At 39.8% G+C, this 20,416-nt stretch overlaps 1 protein-coding gene across 1 annotated transcript; it reads left to right on the top strand.

The window, feature by feature from the left end:
* The first annotated feature begins 5,486 nt into the window (after positions 1-5,486).
* Positions 5,487-19,392, top strand: TCN1 (transcobalamin 1). The gene is made up of 9 exons (XM_082478178.1): positions 5,487-5,937; positions 8,497-8,676; positions 9,713-9,853; positions 11,548-11,703; positions 12,980-13,167; positions 15,329-15,515; positions 16,796-16,982; positions 18,888-19,006; positions 19,179-19,392. The coding sequence occupies exons 1-9, from the start codon at positions 5,826-5,828 to the stop codon at positions 19,238-19,240; spliced, it is 1,332 nt and encodes a 443-aa protein (XP_082334304.1). The 5' UTR covers positions 5,487-5,825; the 3' UTR covers positions 19,241-19,392.
* The last annotated feature ends 1,024 nt before the right edge of the window (positions 19,393-20,416 follow it).

The following is a 20,416-nucleotide window of genomic DNA, read 5'->3' as shown; positions in this document are numbered from 1 at the left end:
TAGGGTAGTGACAGTCTGACGTTGCTAAACTCTGGGGTGCCTCATCTTCTCCTATTTACTCTTTCAGCTCTTCTAAAACCCCTCATTATTAGCAGAAAATGAGATATTAATAATCTGTGGCATGTGGTGGCATCACACTACTTAATTTGTCACCCATTGCTTCTTACGATGATGAGCCAGCTGAAGGCAAGATTTCTGAAGATCAGTTAGCTTCTGCAGTTGGCTGTGATAGCAACAATAATGATGTAGGAGAACATGGGGTGAGACGGCTACTTCTGACATTATGGATCAGCTTACAGGAATACAATGTTAAGTTCAAGATCTTAAGTTCTCTGTTTGACTTATGTTCAGAAAACCAGAGAACTTCTATACAAGCCTGACAAGATGTCATTATTTCTTATACCCACAGGCCAGAGGAGGCTGAGAATTAATGCCAAGATCTAACTGTACAGCTTGCAGAATTACAATGCAAGTATAGCTTACAGCCCACCAAAGTCTCTGTTGTAAGGATTTGATCGTTGACTAGGAAGGAGTGGGATCCTAAGAATCAAGATAGGTATTTTGCATATACTTGAAAGGACCTGAGAATCTTAATCATCTAATCAATTTGAAACTTTCTTGTTAAAGGAATTAGCTTCTCCTATCCTGGCTGAACAGCCTAGGCTTCCTTTGCTTAAAGACCCTGTAACAATCTAATTTGAGGCAGTTTTCCTGCAAGGATATGGCTGTTCTCCTTAACGCCTAGACCTATGACCACTCATTGTCTCTGGAACCATCACTAGGGTTAGATCCCACTATGCCCCAGGAAGACAAGTGCAAAGTTTGATCCAACAGGAGACAGCTTAAATACAAAAATAATTACGAGATCTTTCTAATTTACATTTGCAGAAACCTAGGAAAGATATTTGGAATTGGATTCGTGGCATATTAGATCAAAGAAAACAGAATATAATGTTGGATCATGCCAAATATTAATGTAGATGCAGTTACCAGAGACTATGAATTGTGCTAACTTTAGCTATAGGAAGTGACCCCAACATTTTGCTTGGTTGAAAGCAGGACTTAACAGTGACCTACATTAGGAAGAATGAGAGGTCAGAAATGCACTGTCAAATGCTTAAGGAGATGGGAATGTTGAAGAGAATTTATATCATGTGCAACCCACTAACCTAGCCTCTCTCTTCCTTGGGAAAGTCCAGAGAATACTCTCCTAACTATGACATTAGGAAATGAACTAGTGATGGGAAATGGTTGAGAATGATAGTGAGAGACTTGACCATTGAAATTATCTCAGTCTAATGTGATCCTAAATTAGCCAAGATTAGATGACACTACTTAACCATCAAAGACAGGGTTGGAGCAATTACTATAACTGGTAACAGAACCAGAGTGACAATAGAAGTATTTTGACTGATAGACATCAGCTAATGAATAATGAGGTAGCTAGAAATGAAATAGATGGTCAGCTTACAAAAGTATTGCTTGAACTATATAACTGGAAAAAATTCTAAGTATCACATGTCAGTTATCGACTGCTGTGTAACTAATCACTCTAAAATCTAGTGGATTAACAATCATTTTCTCACAAATCTATGGGTCATCAATTTGGGCTGGATTTAGCTGGATAGTTATTCTATTAATTTTGCCTGGGGTTATTCATGTTATTTTATTCATCTGGCGGCTAAACTAACGCAAAATGATCTAGAATCACCTCACTCCTTGCCGGGGGTTGGCAGGCTGATGGCTAGACTGTCTCAGTTCTCCACAACATGGCCCTTCCAGCAGGCTAGCTCATGTTCATACACATGGTGGGTCTCCAGATTCACACAACAGAACTCAGTGCAAAAGCAACTTTCAACCTTCCACTTACATCCTATTTGCTAACTTCCTATGGACCCAAGTAAGTCACATGACCAAGCCCAAAGTCAAGTCTAGGATTAAGGAGATCTCCTGTATGGAAATATAAATTTTACAAACGTTAGTATACAGGTGTCGCATAAAGCCTTGAGATTTAACGAGATCGCTAAAGGAGAAAGAAGTGTTCCAGGAACTGAACCCTAGAATATTACAACTTTTAGAAAATCAGGCACGTTAGGAGGAACCAGCAAGAGAAAATGAAAAAAGGATCACTCAGAAAGGTAGGAAAAAAACTCCATAAAAGGATGGTGTTCCAGCCAAGTAAAGTAAGTATTTGAGGAGAAAAAGAGCAATCAGTCATCAGGTGAGGTAAATGAGAATTTTAAATTCACAATGAAAGCAGCAGTATGGAAGTGACTTGTGATCTTGATAAGACCAGTTTCAGCGAAAGGGTGAGGGTATTCAAGTCTAAATAGAATAGTTTTAAGCCAGAAATGAGAAAACAGTTTTTAGCTGCAGGACATTGCTTCTGATATAATAACTAGGAAAAAATGACACATTTTTTATTTTTCTAATTTTTATTGGAGTATAGTTGATTTACAATGTTGTGTTAGTTTCAGGTGTACAGCAAAGTGAATCAGCTATACATATACATATATCCAATCTTTTTTTAGGTTCTTTTCCCATATAGGTCATTACAGAGTATTGAATAGAGTTCCCTGTGCTATACAGTAGATCTTTATTCGTTATCTATTTTATATATAGTAGTGAGTATATGTCAATCCCAATCTCCCAATTTATCCCTCCCCCCCTTAGATTGGAAAACTGTGGAAGTAATGCAGACTGAATGAATTAGAGGTAGTAGAATGTGACCAATAAATGGATCTGTCCACTGTAATGGACAACAGAGGCAAAGCCATCAGTGATCAACATATTAGCATTAGCGGAGGAAAAGATGTCATAATTAAGCCCATAGCTAAGGTGATATATTCTATTTTTTCCCAACTTCATTGAGATATAATTGACAAACAAAAATTGTATATATATTAAGGTGAACAACAAGATGATTTGATATACATATATATTATGAAATGATCACCATAATCAAGCTAATTAACATTTCCGTCATCTCACACAATACCATTTTTTTGTATGTGGGGGGAGAACACGTAAGATCTACTCTTAGCAAATTTCAAGCATACAATACAGTATTATTAACTATAGGCACTATGCTGTACATTAGATCCCCAGAATATATTCATCTTATAGCTGAAAGTTTGTACCCTTTGTCCAACATTTCCCTTTTTCCCCCAATCCCCAACCCCTGGCAACCACCATTCTACCATCTGCTTCTATATAAGTGATATCATACAGTATTTGTCTTTCTCTAATTTATTTCATTTAGCATAATGCCTTCAAGGTCCATCCGTTTAGTCACAAATAGTAGGATTTCCTTCTTTCTCATGGCTGAATAATATCGCATTGTATATATATACCACGTTTTCTTTATCCATTCATCAGTTGACGGACACTTAGGTTGATGCCATAATCCTGGCTGTTGGCAACGACGTTGCTAAGAATGTAGGAGTACAGATATCTCTGAGACACTGTAACTGTGCTTGTTTTTCCACCAAAGAATGGTTAATAGTTAAAGCTCAGGGGTTTGATGGACTGGTTCCTGTTTCACTTTGAGTTTTTTGCTCTGTTTCTGCCTTTGTTCTTATTTTTACAGAAATATATGACCACTGACACATAGAACAGATATGCTGATCTGGACAATGTAATGACCACACTCAGGTTCTAATATCACCAAAGCACCTCGTGATTAGGGTACACATCTCCGAAAACAGAAGAGCAGCCTACCCCCAGCAAGTAGCCTGCAGCCGTTTCCTGCTTCCCTTCTTATATAAATCCTGGCTAACACTTGAAGAGTTGGGAGTTGGTTCTTTCAGGCAGTAGTCCACTTTCTCCCCAGGTTGTCGGCTTCCTTAAAATAAAGTTACTTCTCCTTTACCCAACACTTGTTTCTCAGTGTTGGTTTCTTGAGCAACAAGTAACAGAAACTGAGTTCCATAACAATACTGATTTCATTTCCTTTGGATATATACCCAGAATTGAGATTGCTGAATCAAAAAATAGATCTATTTTTAACTTCTTAAGAAAACGCCATACTGTTTTTCATGATGACTGTACCAATTTACGTTCCCACCAACATGGCACAGGGGTTCCCTTTTCTTCAAATCCTCACCAACACTTGTTACTTCTTTTCTTTTTGATTATAGCCATCCTAACAGGCGTGAGGTGATATCTCACTGTGGTTTTGATTTGCATTTCCCTGATGATAGTGATTTTGAGCACCTTTTCATGTACTTACTGGCTATTTGTGTATCTTCTTTGAAAAATATCTGTTCAGGTCCTTTGCCTATATTCCAGTGGGATTATTTGGGTTTTTCACTATTGATCTGTAGGAGTTCCTTATATATTTTAGATGTTAATACCTTATCAGGTATATGGTATCTAATAAATAGTTTTTTCCCATTCCCTAGGCTGCCTCTTTATTTTGCTGATGGTTTCCTTTGCTATGCAGAAGCTTTTCAGTTTGATATAGTCGCGTTTGTTATTTTTTTTTTTAATAAATTTATTTATTTATTTTTATTTTTGGCTGCGTTGGGTCTTTGTTGCGGTGCGCGGGCTTCTCATTGCGGTGGCTTCTCTTGTTAGGGAGCACAGGCTCTAGGCACGTGGGCTCAGTAGCTGTGGCTCACGGGCTCTAGAACGCAGGCTCAGTAGGTGTGGCGCACGGGCTTAGTTGCTCCGCGGCATGTGGGATCTTCCCGGACCAGGGCTCGAACCCGTGTCCCCTGCATTGGCAGGCGGATTCTTAACCACTGAGCCACCAAGTAAGTCCCCCGTTTGTTATTTTTGCTTTTGCTGTTTATGCTCTCAGTTTCATATCCAAAAAAAATCATCGCCAAGACAAATGGCAAGGAGCTTCTTCCCTATGTTTTTTGTACATGTCTGTTAGGTCTATTTATTAGTTTCATTTGGTGGTGTCATGTTTGCCTGCTTCTTTGTGAACACAAGTCTGTTTCCTTTGGTTTGCTTTCTCAATACAGTCCTCCTTGATGGCTCCACTGGCGTTTTACAACCTCCTACCTGGAACCCATAGTTTCCACATAGGAACTTTTGTCCATGGATGGCTGCTAAGATTACTATTGCTGTGGGGTTATATATGAGAGACCTCCTATTCCACCCTCTTGCTGACCCAGAGCAAACATTGTAAAGCCAAACAGAGTATTCTCTAACAGCTTTTGGAAGAACTATGATAGACAACATTTCCTACATGGAGCATGTAGCATCTTTCCTGGCACACCCAAAATCCACATTTGATGTATATCTCTACGGTTTTCCTCCTGGGCTAGAAAACTCTCAGGGCATCTATCTTAGGAAAAAATCATAGGTCAAAAACCACTATGCTTAAAATTAAAAAATAATAATAAATTTTAAAAAAACACTATGCCAAAGACCTTCCCATGTGCCAGGCTCCCCCATCCTGCCTGTTCCAACTTCAGACTTACAACTTCTACTTCCATTTTTATATGTTGTAAGCCCTTGTCCCCATCAAATCTAATCTCTCAGGAGACATCAATAAAACACAACCAAAGTGGAATGGGAAAGACAGAACATTACTGAAAACAGTCATTCACATAATTTATTCTCATTGGGCTGAAGGCAAGTAGGGAATATGAATCCTAAAGGTTTGGGATAGGAAACAAAGAAAAATTATTTCCTCATTCTCCCTGACCATACTTTTCAAGTCTTCTTCCTGGTTTATTACGTTATTTGGACAAACACACTTGACCACACCTCCTGACATTACTCAATATCTGCTTGAGTGAAAGAGACTGAGGCAAACTGAAGGAGCAGCTCTCATTACCCTCTGTCCATCACCCAGTAAATAGCCAGCCATGTCCTCACCATTCCTGTACACTGTTGGAGAGATGAGACCATCACACCAGCTGCCCCTACTGGGGTTGCTATTGTTTTCTCTTATTCCAAGTCAACTATGCCAGATCTGTGGTGAGTATGCTTTGACCTAAAATTGCTCTAACATGATAGTCTGCAGGCTACTGACAGGGAGCTTTGTGTAGAGTTACCTGAGAAAAGACCCTATTCCAATTCTGTATGCTGTTGGACTCTATGAGTAATGTAAAGGGTGGCAGGAGATGGTGAGGAAAGTTCCACAATGTATGTTGTTTTAAGAGGGATCATAGATTCAACATTAACTTGCCTAACTCTTCTTCCTATGCTAAGATCCTTTCTACCACAGTTGGCCTCCCCAGTAACTGTCTATTCTTATTCATTTTCACTGATAGAAAATTCATGACCCAGAAATTATTCAAGATCATGGAAAGGTATCTTTTGATTTTGAGATGCAATCTATTTTTCTGAAGTTCAACCTATGGGTTTTAGGTTAACTCTTTGTTTAACTACAAAGAAAAAAATAATGTTAATAATCTCTTTCAAATAACGAAGACTGCTCTCTTGTCATTATTGAGTTCAGATATTCCAAGCTACACATCTTCTTTTCAACTCTTTCCCACAGGACGTGGGTAGAAACCCATCATCTCTCCTCTGGGTGTAGGCTCCAGAGAGTATGTGATCCTATTTCAAAAATACTAAGAGAAAGAAAAACTGGGGTCAGGTATAGTCTGACCCCTTAATAGCCAAATGATCCAATGTTTCTGAACTTTTTTAGCTTCATCCATAAATGGAGGATAATCAGGGAAGGGTGTTGAAGCAGGTGATTTCTTAAAGTCCGGTATAGCTCACAGGTGCATGATTTCTCTATTATAAGTCTTTACCCTGGAATTGAGCTTCAAACCAGTCCAAAGATGGTGCCACAATGTGGTGTCAGCTGCGGCTACATGTTCCTGGTCTCTGCAGCCCACAAGAAGCGATCCATCCCACAGCAGAAACACTAAAGTTCCGAATCTGCCAGCTCTAATTGTTCTTCCTGGACTGTCATTTCTTCTGTTGTATCCTAAGAACAGGGGGTCTCCATGGAGGCTTTGGAGTTTCATTCATTGTACAAAATAATTAACTTTGTTTTTAGTGGTTAAGGAAGCTGATTTGAGTTGTTGACCAGGAACTAAAAAGTCTACTTCAGTGCCAGAAAATCTGCTGAACTGGATGCTTCCACCAAATCTCAGAGGTGACTCACAATTGTCCAATTGTACCTGTAACAAACCATGACCCTTCTACAATCACTCCATTCAGATCTTCCTGACTCTCTCTTTTAAAGTGAAGAAAGGTGGGCAAGGAAAATAACATTTCCTGGACTCTCTAAGTATAGTGATCCTTAGAAACTCGAGTTGAGCTAGAGGTAATAATATGTACAGTATTTTATAGTTTACTTAGTGGGGTTTTTTGGTCCAATATCCATGGAGTAGGTGTTAGTATGCACCATTTCAACTGAAGTCAAGAAAGTTACATAACTTGGGACTTCCCTGATGGCGCAGTGGTTAAGAATCCTGCCAATGCAGGTGGCACAGGTTCGAGCCCTGGTCTGGGAAGACCCCACATGCCGCGGAGCAACGAAGCCCGTGCGCCACAACTACTGAAGCCCGCGCGCCTAGAGCCCGTGCTCCACAACAAGAGAAGCCACCGCAGTGAGAAGCCCACGCACCGCAACGAAGAGTAGCCCCCACTCACCGCAACTAGAGAAAGCCCGCGTGCAGAAACGAAGACCCAACGCAACCAATATTAAATTAATAAAAAAAAAAAAAAGAAAGAAAGTTACGTAACTTACCCCAGTTATAAGTTAAGGAGCAAAGAATCCAGCCAAGGTCTGCCTGAACTCAGGGTTCAGATTCTTCTCACTACTCCACAAACCCATGAGATAATCTGGAGATGGGTAGGATTTTCTTAAGATTATGGTCAAAGAATATTTAGAAATGTTTTCAGTGATAGCTAACTCTTCTTATTCTCCAGTTCCTGGGAGGTCCGGATTCTCCTTTTACTTCCACAATGTAATGGGACTCCCTCCATCCTTGCCCCTGGGATTTGGACACGTCGTAGGCTAAAATCAGAAGGTTTTCCAAAGGGTCCATAATGCTGAATAATGATCTTGATGCCTGGCCACTTGGGCAATCAGACAGTGCAGCTTTGGGCTCAATCACCAATGACACATAGAATTTTTGCCTTCTTTCTCTTCTCTCTTCTTCTCTTCAGCATTAACCCAAGTGAATTAGAAGAAGATGCAGAAGCAAATAACTGAATCCAGAAAGTAGATTGGGCTAGGCTCCAATTACCAAGGTCTCTTTAAGGATACCCTCTCTAAGCCTCAAATTAGGTACTAGATCTACCAGGCAGGACTTATATTCTGCCAGGACACAATGGTAAGGCTGAACAGTTGTTAAAATAGTTAACACTTCCATGCTGGTTGGCAAAAAAGTAATACCTGGCAGAGCGGGGCTCCAGACCCACTTTTGTATTGTTACAGCAACACTGCCAGCGGCTACTGGAAGGGTTTATGTCTGTGCCATATCTGTTACTAAATCTTTTAGTATCATCCTTGTTCCTAGCCCTAATATTTTATGAGTGTGTGTTTCTTATTTCCTCCCTCCCTTGCCACAGAGGTAAGCAAAGAAAACTGCTCCTATCTAAATCCTCTAGTAAACACAATGGTAAATTCAAACTATACCAAAGGAATCCAAAGTGCCAACATCCTGTTGACCCTCAGACTTGTTGGGATTCAGAACCAAAGGCTAGAACAACAGCTGACTCAACAAATTCAAGAAGATACGAACAGGAGAGGTGAGTGCCTATATTCCCCGGAAGAGTTAGGAAAAGACTTACCTATCTATAAAGATGATCTCCAGTGAGTTCTAAAAATTGTGTGTCCAAAACATCCTTGATACATCAATCTTAGCTGTAGAAAACTTGAGGTGAACAGGGGTAGATATAAAATGTAGTACACATGAAACTTATTTAATGTTATGTTACCTAAATGTACCTAAATGTTACCTAAATTTTTAAAAAATCTAACACAAGTATGTAGTGGGGTTTTTTTTTGATAAAGTTCACATGAAATTCAAAAAAAAATTGAGATGACACAATGGTACCTCAAAACATCAATCCCCTGCCACTTACTCTAGAGCTAGGCCTTCCTTCTTTGAGCCCTGAAAATCATATTCCTTCAAGAAGTTACAAGGAAAAGCAAAAGAAATTATAGACTCTCATCCATTAAGACTGTTATATGAAATAGTTGAGTTCATGACCAGAGAGGGTGTGGACCACAACAAAGAAAGCTGACAGTAGAGAGGCAACCATAGAGCAACAGACATATGGACTGAGTTTGAGACCAGATTCCACTTTGAGCCTTTCATTTCAATATCGAGCTTTAGCTTTCTAATGAGTATAAGGGGGAAATATACCACCCCTACCTACCTAACAATATTATTGTGAGAATTAGGAGCAGCCTGAGAGTTTGGACACTCTATAAAGCAGAACATACAAGTCAATTATTCCTATCCAGGAAAGATGGCACCCACAAGGAGAGAAAATTCCAAGGCTTTATTATTTATCTATTTTTATTCTTTGTTCATTTTTATAAGGATTGCATGATTCCAAAAAGAACCCATAATTTCATGGGAAAGATTAAGATCCCGCTTGCATTTATACAGTACTGCTAGAAAAGGCTCTGTTTTGGGGATAAAGAAGAGAACAATAAAATATTAGTAAAGAGTAGAACAGGAGAAAGGAGTGACAACAATATAAGTCACAAGGAAGACAGGAGGCCAAAAATATTATAAGCATGTACCTTGTTTAACTTGAATACTTTTCTTTTCAGAGTCAGAGATAACCTCAGGAGAGCTTGCCTTGGTTATCCTGGCTTTGGGAGCATGTAAAAACCTTGATGAAGAGTTTATACGTGATGCTCATCTGGTTAGCAAACTAGGAGAGAAATTCAAAGCAGAAATTGAGAATATGGGTGAGAATCAAATGTTCAGAAACCCTGGACATCCTTGTCTTCTCCTCCACTGATTCAGAACTGTATGAAGTTTCCCCCTACTTTTTCCATCTCCTCTTCACTTCATTCATCCCACTATACCTTTTTTTTTTTTTGAAAGGTAATTTTAAATTTATTTATTTATTTATTTATTTATTTTTGGCTGTGTTGGATCTTCGTTTCTGTGCGAGGGCTTTCTCTAGTTGCAGCGAGTGGGGGCCACTCTTCATCGTGGTGCGCGGGCCTCTCACTATCGCGGCCTCTCCTGTTGCGGAGCACAGGCTCCAGACGCGCAGGCTCAGTAGTTGTGGCTCACGGGCCCAGTTGCTCCGCGGCATGTGGGATCTTCCCAGACCAGGGCTTGAACCCGTGTCCCCTGTATTGGCAGGCAGATTCTCAACCACTGTGCCACCAGGGAAGCCCCCACTATACCTTTGAAGATCACTTTCCCTTCTTCCTTCTTTCAACATGCATCTTGAGTTTTCTTTTCCAATATGTTCAACTGAGCATTGACCTTACGTAGGATGATGAATGCACACACCAACACACAAACATACAGGTCACAGTTCTCTAGTCCTCCAGAAGCTTGGCATTTAGACAAATTACACCAGAAATAGCTGAGCAATACGAGACACTGTGTCATAAGTATCAAAGCATATACATATGATTCTATAATATTACAAGAGCTAAAGATGGCAAAAAGCACTTTATCACTGGGAAAAATAGGTTGACCATCATGGCTGCTAGTGAGGTACATTTGTGCGTTCTAGTCCTAACTATGTAGCCACCTGAACATCAGGATAGTATTTTTTTTTATTTTTATTGGAGTATAGCTGATTTACAATGTTGTGTTAGTTTCAGGTGTACAGCAAAGTGAATCAGTTATACATATACGTATATCCACTCTTTTTTAGATTTTTTCCCACATAGGTCATTACAGGGTATTGCCCTGTGCTATACAGTAGGTTCTTATTAGTTATCTATTTTATATATAGTGGTGTATATGTCAGTCCCAATCTCCCAATTTATCCTTCCTCCCCTTATTCCTTGGTAGCCATAAGTTTGTTTTCTACATCTGTGACTCTACTTCTGTTTTGTAAATAAGTTCATTTGTACCCTTTTTTTAGATTCTACATATAAGCAATATCATATGACATTTGTCTTTCTGTGTCTGACTTACTTCACTCAGTATGACAATCTCTAGGTCCATCCATGTTGCTGCAAATGGCATTATTTTGTTCTTTTTTATGGCTGAGTAATATTCCATTGTATATATGTACCACATCTTTATCCATTCCTCCACTGATGGACATTTATGTTGCTTCCATGTCCTGGCTATTGTAAATAGTGCTGCAGTGAACATTGGGGTGCATGTATCTTTTCAAATTATGTTTTTTTCTGGGTATATGTCTAGAAGTGGGATTGCCAGGAGTATTTTTTATATCTTTAATGCTGAATCTCCTCAGTTATAAAATGAAACGAGTTGAGTTGAATTTGGTGGCCCTTAAGAACCTTTAAATTTCTCAAGTTTGCCGATTCTATGAGCAATATCTCCCCTCTGTTATTCACCTCTCTTTAAATGTAAAGAAATGGAGATAAAGTAAGTAGAAATAAGTTAAAAATGTACTATTCCGGTACCACTTCCGTGAATAAGGTATTTCTTTTCTCTCTGCCAGAAACACACAGTGGCAATCCGCTGACTAACTATTACCAGCTCAGCCTGGCCCTCTTGACCTTGTGTCTGTCTGATGGGAGCTACTCAATCACCAACGTTATTCTTTACTTCACTCCTGAAAATAAAAACTATTATTTTGGTGGCCAGTTCTCAGTAGGTGAGTCATTTAAACCCAATTCCCTTGGTTTCGAGGACATAGGCACCAATAGGCCTTGCCCTTTGAATTTTTCTACCAGTAAGTACTTGAATTTTTTCTATCCTCTTTACCCTAGTCTCCTCAGAAGAGAATTTTTGTTTAGAAGAATGGATATTGAGTAGTATTTAAGCCTCTTTATAGATGAGCAGTATAGTAGAAAGACGTGGTTCCTACTCACACTTTTCTTTGAGTAACCAACGGATGTTAACTCTTGACTTTAATTTTCCCATCTTTAAAATGAGGATAGATCATGAGACTCTTCAGATAAGACATCTTAGGAAGTATGAATATTAGAGAAAGGGAATGCAGTGGAATTCATTTATCTCAACCCTGCATCTTTCTCTAATCTATTGGGACCATTTGGATGTGTGGGATTACTTGAATAATACAACCTCTCCAGTGGTCAGGCCCAATATTTTGATCAATAAAATGTATATCCACCATGGAGAAGGACCAGAAATTTCCCACTGGATCAGCTTACACATCCAAAAAGAAGTCCCCTTTAGACAAGTAGTGTTGTTGCTCAGTCCCTAGGGGCCCAGAGCCACAAGCTCATTTTTCTCCAAGAAGTTCAAAGAAAACCACCATTCAGTGTCTCAGGATAGTAAGGAGAAAGTGAGTTTTTATACTCCTTCTTCTATGAGAGAGGGAAGGCACCGTGCCTAAAGAACATAGAGGAAACCAAGTAATGAGCCAGAAAAAAAAGACCTTATCCTCCATTCTTCCCATCTCTTGCCTCCTCCTCCCCATTAAGAAGGTTTATTGGATAAACTGCTCTTAAGCGCTATTTCTTAATCAGTCTAATGGAAACCTTGGAACTTTACAAAGACATATTTGTTTGGAGTATTATCTTGGGTTTTCTCAATTTCTTTGCCAATATGGCTAAAAGATAAAAAAGATGAGAGCAACCAGTATGTAAAAGCAGACCATTCATGTGTTTGCACCTACAAATCCATATGTGTTTCTATGACCAAGATGTGAGTTTCTGAGTACAAGGTACATGGCTATTCAACATAAGGAAGGAATCTTGCAATATTTGAGAGGTTAGTGCCAGAGGGATGACTGCTGTACCTTGAAATTCTTCTCTCCCATCATTAACGAGCATGACCAACCATCCCAGTTTGCCCAGATTTGTCCTGTTGTTAGGACTGGAAGTCCCACATACCAGGAAACTACTCAATCCAGGGTGAACCAGGATGGTTAGTCACCTTATCACCGGTGTTTTGCTTCCTGACAGATACTGGAGCAATGGCTGTTCTTGCTCTAACCTGTGTGAAGAGGAGTATAGAAAAGGAGAAGATTGAAGCAGATAAAAAGGATTTAAACAAAACCAATGTTTATATAACATCACTGGTAAATAAGATTCTGTCTGCAAAACATGATGGTCTCTTTGGAAACATATTTAGCACAGGAGAATCTATGCAGGTAAGTCAGAGGGTAAACCAGGAGACAGAGAAGGGATTTATGGAGGAAAGCAACATCTTCGTCCTCCCTTACTGGCCTCCTAAAGACTTATTATCCATTCTGTTTCCTATACTGATTTTGATTTTACTCATGTGATTCCCCTCCCCTGCCTGAAATGTATTCTCCTCTCCTTTACCTTTCTATATCCGATGCTTCTATGAAGCTCTTCCTGACTACATTTAAGAAATTCTAGAGCCTGCTACAATCTATCTTGTTGTTTTATCACATGCAGTTTCACACTTTACCATATACCATTGTTCGGCGTTTCACCTTACCTCCCAAATTAGGTTACTGGTATGGAAATAATAAGTGGTAGTGGCAGTAACAGCAGCTGGTATTTATTGACATTAAGTCATTAATGCACAACCACCCAGTGAAGAAAGAATTATTATCTCTATTTCCTAGGAAGTAATAATAATGAGTGTGAATCATGGAGTACCAGTAACTTGCCTAATAGCACAAAGCCAAAGAGTGATGCAGATGGGGATAGGACTGAAATAATTGGTTTCAAAACTCATACTCAATGCCAACACTATCCTGTATATGTTTCTTGAAGACTGAGAATTTATTCCTGCATTTACTCACTGATCTACTCAACTCTAAGGGGTAGATGCAAGAGGAGATGAAGAAAGGTTTATAGAAAAAAAAAAGACTTCACCGAGTCTTTGGTATGAATTTGGGTCTGCTAGGCTGACTCAGGGTGAGAGGACTTTCAAAGGGAGAGAAGAAGCAAGGACAAAGGACAAAGGCACAAAAGAACATTCCGTATTTTAGGAAGATCAAAATGTTCAGCACAAGGTGCTTGGGAAAAATTACAAGATGAGGCTGATGACGTAAGTAAGGGTCCAATCATAAAAAGTGTTCATATTATTGTTACTGTTCACACTTGATAAGTTTGAAATTAACATAAAACCATGGTTTCCCATTCTGGCTGCACATTTGAATCACCTGGAGGAGCTTTTATAAAATACTAATGTTTACACCCCACACCAACCAGTTAATACAGAAATTGAGGGGTGGGACATGGGCCTTGGTCTTGTTTAAAAACCCTACAGGTGGTGTTCATTCACAGCAGGACCAAGAGCTGCTTACCTACCAGACAGTTTATAACAGAAGATATAATATGATGAGTTTTTTTTTTTTAATATCCCACAAATGCTGGTTGACTACTTGGTTATCTTTAAGAGTCTTCAAGAAAAAATGAAAAGGAGAACTGTCCTTCCTTGAGAAACCACAGAGCAACATCTTCAAGTTTAGTCCATTTTAGTCCTTGTCTTACGCACTCTAATACCCTCTTAATTTTTCCTACCCTGTAATTCTCCTTCAGTCCAGTTTATATCTGCTGCCTGGATAGTTTCTGTTTAAGAACCTGTTAGACTTCCCACTGTCAAGCAAATGATGGCAGACACCGCACCGTGAAATTCAAGAGTCTACCATTCTGGTTCCAACCTCCTTCTCCAGGCTGTCCTTCCACAATTGCCCTGAGTGTTCCCTCTACACCAGTTCTCCTAAGCCAGGAGGAATCCTCTGGGGATTTTACTAAAACGCAGATACTCTCATCATGGCCAGGCCAGGCTCTGGCCATTCCTACTTTATCCCCTTTGGTCAGGTTGTTGCCTCCTCATGTCACCTACTGAAATGCCATCATACCACCAAGCCTATTCAAGTACTGCCTTCTCCACCAAGTCTTTCCTCAGTCTCACTAAATGTTTATGAGCTCTTCCTCTTTGGAAAGGCCATGCCGCTAGATGCTTCTCCTAGGGCATTCATCTTAGGGACTCCTTTACAAGAATCTGTTCACACTATTTATGGATTGCCTCCTATATGACAAGTACTGTTTCAGCATCAGTGGTACAAGAGTAAATACGGTATACAAAGGCTGTTCTCATTGATACTATGAGAGATTGCGTGATTTAACAATTCCCACCTCCCCACCCAAACTAGCTTACAAGCTTCTTGATGGTGGGAAAGGTATTTTAGTGGTCTGAGGTGGTTCCTATGTAGTCAATGTCCAATAAAGGTTTACTAAATTAGTTAGATGCAGGCTTTCCCATTATGTGAAGTTTCTCTCATTTATTCTCATTCTCTCTCTGTCTCTGTCTCTCTCTCTCTCTCACGTTAGGCTCTGTTTGTCTCATCAAACTATTACAAAAATGAAGGGAATTGCCAAGAAACTCTGCACACAGTACTTTACAACATTTCTCAGGGAGCATTCCATCTGCCAATTGCTGCAGCCCAGATTTTACCTGCCCTGATGGGAAAGACCTACTTGGATGTCAACAAAGACTGTTCTTCTGTCTGCAGTCCAGGTATAGCACTAATGAGCAAACTGTTTTGCCTTTCAGCATAACACCCAAAGTGTGTGTGACTTAGGTTTCCTCAGGGACCAAAAGTGACCAGTTAAACCTCTAAAGCATAACAGTTCCCAGATAGAACTCAGTCCTCCATATGTGATCATAAGCACCTGAGGATTTGTCCTTAACAGAGTAGTAGATGCTGTTCTTGGTTCAAACACTGATGAACAAGGTAGACTTTATTAAAGGACGTCTATCTCCAAAGGGATGTTTTCTGACTGCTGGATACAGAGATTTTCTGAGCATCATTCCCATCCTAAAAAGTATGGTATCTCTAACTTTTCATTATGCTCAATGAATGGTCCCTCAGAGACATAAGACATTAATGTGGAAAGAATATGGCAGTATTATAAGAAAATTGCAGCATGAATCAAACAACTGATTTTGCAACAAGGTACAAAGAAAGAAGACTTTTCCTTCTGTCTTGTTCATTTCTGGTTCAGGCACATGTAGGTTTAGGGATCTTAGACAAAATGTTTAGCTTCTAAGCTTCAGTTTTCTACTATAAGAAATGCAAATGATAATAGTATGTAACATAGGTATTTGTAAGGACTGAAGGAGAAAATCCATGTAAAATGATTAGTACAGTGCCTGGCACATAATGTTTTCAATAAATGTTAAGAAATAAAAAGGCCGGGGATTGAGAAAAAATAGGGGAAGGGCACTAAGAGATACAAACTTCCTGTTGTAAAATAAATAATTCATGGGAATATAAAGTACAGCATAGAGAGTATAGTCAATAATATTGTAATAACTTTGTATGGTGACAGATGGTTACTAGACTTTCCATGGTGATCAATTCGTAATGAATATAAATGTCGAATCATTGTTTTACACCTGAAACTAACATAATATTGTATGTCAACTATACTTCAATAACAAAATTAAAAGGCAAAAAAAAAAAGGGGGGGGGGCATTATTGTATGCTGCACCAAAGCAAAAAACAAAAATCAGGAGCCTGTGTGGGAAATGGGAGATGGGGCAATTGAATTGCTGAAATAGCTGGAAGTTGACGCAGGCACAAGCCTGCACAAGCCGGTGAGTATGTAGTTTTAATTTGTGCTTTAGTCTTATGAGAGAGCTGCCCCTCGATTGCTGACCCTTGTTCCTTGTACAAACCTTCCTCTGCATCAAGGGAAAGAGTCGTTGCATAGGGGTTGTATAGGTGTGCAGACTCTAACATCATTTTTATTATTCCTTATAATCATTCTTCTCTGCTTTTCTGTCTCTGCCAGTTAAATTCAACATCTCCACTGACAAGCCTGTAACTGTGACACCTATCATCTCACCCTCGTATATTTCAGTCAATTACTCTGTGCAAATCAATGAAACTTTCAATTCCACCAAAGTCACCGTGAGAAAGGGTTCTGTCTTCCTCGATGTGATGAAGGCAGCTCAGAAACAAAATGAGGCTGCATTTCGGTATGTCTGTACATAACCTAAGGTTAAGGAATTTAATGTGATTATGACTCAGCAAGAATACATCTGCACCTGAATACAATGTACATTTAAAACACCTCTCAGTCAGTACTTTTGCTGTTCACCAACATCGCACGGCAGGGGTTAAAAAAAGGGAGGTGAAACTTTTTCCTCTTCTAGCATGTAGCAAGTATTAAATTATTGCTCACTGAATAGATAAATAAGTACCAGGGATCTCTCTTCTGTCAGTAAAACTCCTTCAATAAATAGAACCTCTTAAGTCAGACATTTTGTGTCTGGAACAGTGGTTCTTAACTATTTTTGAATCACTGACCCCTTTGAAAGTCAGATGAGTGGGATTATCATCCCAGAAAAAGGAATATACACACAAAATGTGTCATTTGTTTTTTTAATTTTTAGTTTATATTGGAGTATAGTTGATTAACAATGATGTGTTAGTTACAGGTGTGCAGCAAAGTGATTCAGTTATACCCATAAAAGTGTCCATTCTTTTTCAAATTGTTTTCCCATTTAGGTTATTATAGAATATTGAGCTGAGTTTCCTGTGCTATACAGTAGGTCTTTGTTGGTTATCTATTTTAAATATAGTAGTGTGTACATGTCAATCCCAAACTCCCAGTCTATCCCCCACCCCCGCTACCCTTTACCCTTTACCCCGGTAACCGTAAGTTCATTCTCTAAGTCTGTAAGTGCAAAACTTGTCATTTATGGTTTTTTTACATGTGCGGGTTTTTTTAAATTAATTAATTAATTTTTTTTTTGGCTGCGTTGGGTCTTCGTTGCTGCACGCGGGCTTTCTCTAGTTGCATCAAGTGGGGGCTACTCTTCGTTGCGGTGCGCTGGCTTCTCATTGCAGTGGCTTCTCTTGTTGTGGAGCACGGGCTCTAGGTGCTTGGGCTTCAGTAGTTGTGGCACACGGGCTCAGTAGTTGTGGCTCATGGGCTCTAGAGCACAGGCTCAGTAGTTGTGGCGCATGGGCTTAGTTGCTCCGCGGCATGTGGGATCTTCCCAGACCAGGGATCGAACCTGGGTCCCCTGCATTGGCAGGCAGATTCTTAACCACTGCACCAGCAGGGAAGTCCCCAAAACTTCTTATTTAAATCAGAGGTTTTACAAATGCCCAGAAGCTTCTCCATGCCTCCCCCACCTTTCAGGAGGTTCATGGACTCCTAGATTAAGGTTCCCTGGCCTAGAGAGTTCAAATATTAAAATTAAGATATTGACTTTGCCTCTGAAAAATATGGCTTATTTGGCTCCTTAAACCTAACTGACAATAGCTTATTGTGTTTAATAACATGCTGTAAGATGCAACAGAGAAAATCGTATATATATGAAAATATATGTCTATGTGTATATATATAACTATAAAGCCTGCTTTCAAGTGTTCCCAGGAAGGTAGAGAAATGTGAGTAAAGAATGTGAAAAAGACATTGACTATGTCACTTTTTAATAAACAGATATGAATTACTAAGTTATCCTTTCCTGTTCCTCTTTCCTAAGTGCCTCTAGGACAACCAATTAACACTTTCTTGTACTGCTTTAGTGTCTTCATCAGTTACTGTCTTGGGTAGAAGATTCGAAATTTTTGATGGCAAAGTGTCTACTATGGCAGGAAGGAGGGGGAGAAACCAGGGGAATCATTTCGCTAATTTTGCATGGATTGTAGAAGGCCTGCATCAGACTGACCTGGAATGTTTATAAAATGTGCAGATTCCTGGTCCCAGCCCAGACCGACAGAATCAAGGTATCTGGGGATAAGGCCAGGAGATCTGTGTATTTTGAAGCATCTTCAAGTGATTCTTAGGTATGTTAAAGTTTGAGAAACGCCCATGGAGAGTTGCCTTCGACCATTCTAAGTTCCTGTAACCCATTCACTGTCCCCCACAGTTTCAAAATGGAGGACAGCCCATGGGGGCCCTACATCATCTCTGTTCAGGACATAAGGGCCAACAATAATGACAGAACCTACTGGAAACTTCTGAGCAATGGCCAACCGCTGAGCCAAGGTAAGGGAGAGTACGACAAACAACGCTGCAGAGTGAGATGCCCAAAGCATTCAGGTGTGAGGGTGTAAGCTTTGGCAGGGAACGTGCCAAGGAGTTGGGAGAGCCATATCCATTATCTGATGATTTGGTGGTCAAATCATTTGACCCGCTTCTCCTTCTTCTTCCTTTTCAGGAGCTGGGAGTTATGTTGTCAAAAATGGAGAATATTTGGAGGTTCGTTGGAGCAAATACTAATAAACTCAAACCATCCTCAGCTGGGTCTAACCCTTTTGTTGTGAGATTCCACGTGGAAATTGATCTTACACCTTCCTTTTCACTTATCTTGATCCCAATAGCATAGTCAATAACCTCTAATTCTCTCTTTGCATGTTCAATAAAAGATCAACTATACAAAAAGAGCATGTTCTAATAATTTCATAGCAAAAAGGAATTACTATTAGAGAGAAGACTACCTCAGGAGGAAACAAAGTGAAAGAGATTAGACCCACTTGTCTAATAAACTGAGTTCTACTTAAGGTTCCCCTGCTAACTATCTGGGTGACCTTGGGCAACTGGGGAAAATGGAGATAAAGTTCTAGGTCTAATGGTGCAGCAGCAACCAATGAGATCAAGGAGAAAGTTCGTAGGGAGACTGAGCTCTCTGAGACCCAGATGAAAGGGAGGAACTGAGTGGACCTATTGGCCTCATACAGGCAGTGGGTAGAGAGAAAAATATTGCCCTGGAGAAAGGGTAAAATGTGAGGCTTACACATAAAAGTCAGTCCACAAAGTTTGAGGAACACTTTCATCCCCTCCTCCAGCTGCCTCCCCTGGGTCCCACTTGTCCTCCCACATTTATTTTCCTTTCATTTCACCATAAAAATCACCCTTATAGTCATATCATCAAAATACACATGTAAAAAAAATGACTCCAATGTTCATTTCAGCAGAATTCACTTAAAAAAAAAGTTGAATCATATCTTAGCATGAGCTGGGTTACACCTTTTACTGAGTACCTGAGCTATGTGCACATTCAGTCAGGAACCAGAAGTGCCTTTAAGAAGCCGAAGGACAAAAGGTGCTTCAGATAAAGCATAAAGTAACCCACTTAAAATAACCTCCAAAAGGAAGAGGCCTTGAGGTAGAATTAGTTAACTTATTTCAAAAATGTCTTCCTCATTGCTCCTTGTGTTTTCATGATACTCTTCTCTTCTCCCCCTCCACCAGCAACCCTGATTTATTCATAGTCAGGGTTTGAACCCTCTTCCTACACACTGTTTTCTGGCACTGATCTTCAACTCTCAGGTTCAGCTCTGCCCTGGCCTTCATTAACTGGGTGTGACAGATGCCTTCACAACTACACAGCAAGGGATTCCATCCTCTTGGGGCTGTGTCACATCTTGAAAGCTAAGTTAGAGACAGGGGGATCTC

Source organism: Balaenoptera physalus, assembly GCF_965194825.1.
Source record: "Balaenoptera physalus genome assembly, chromosome: 10".
Lineage (NCBI taxonomy): Eukaryota > Metazoa > Chordata > Mammalia > Artiodactyla > Balaenopteridae > Balaenoptera > Balaenoptera physalus.
The sequence above is the reverse complement of the archived record's forward strand: the minus strand, read 5'-3'. Positions and strand labels throughout refer to the sequence as shown.

Bases quoted from the DNA above. Each gene is read 5' to 3' on its own strand.
- TCN1 (XM_082478178.1), top strand. From the start codon at position 5,826: ATGTCCTCACCATTCCTGTACACTGTTGGAGAGATGAGACCATCACAC. The intron at 16,983-18,887 runs GTATGTCTGTAC...TGTCCCCCACAG, and splicing joins CAAAATGAGGCTGCATTTCG to TTTCAAAATGGAGGACAGCC. The intron at 19,007-19,178 runs GTAAGGGAGAGT...CTTCCTTTTCAG, and splicing joins TGGCCAACCGCTGAGCCAAG to GAGCTGGGAGTTATGTTGTC.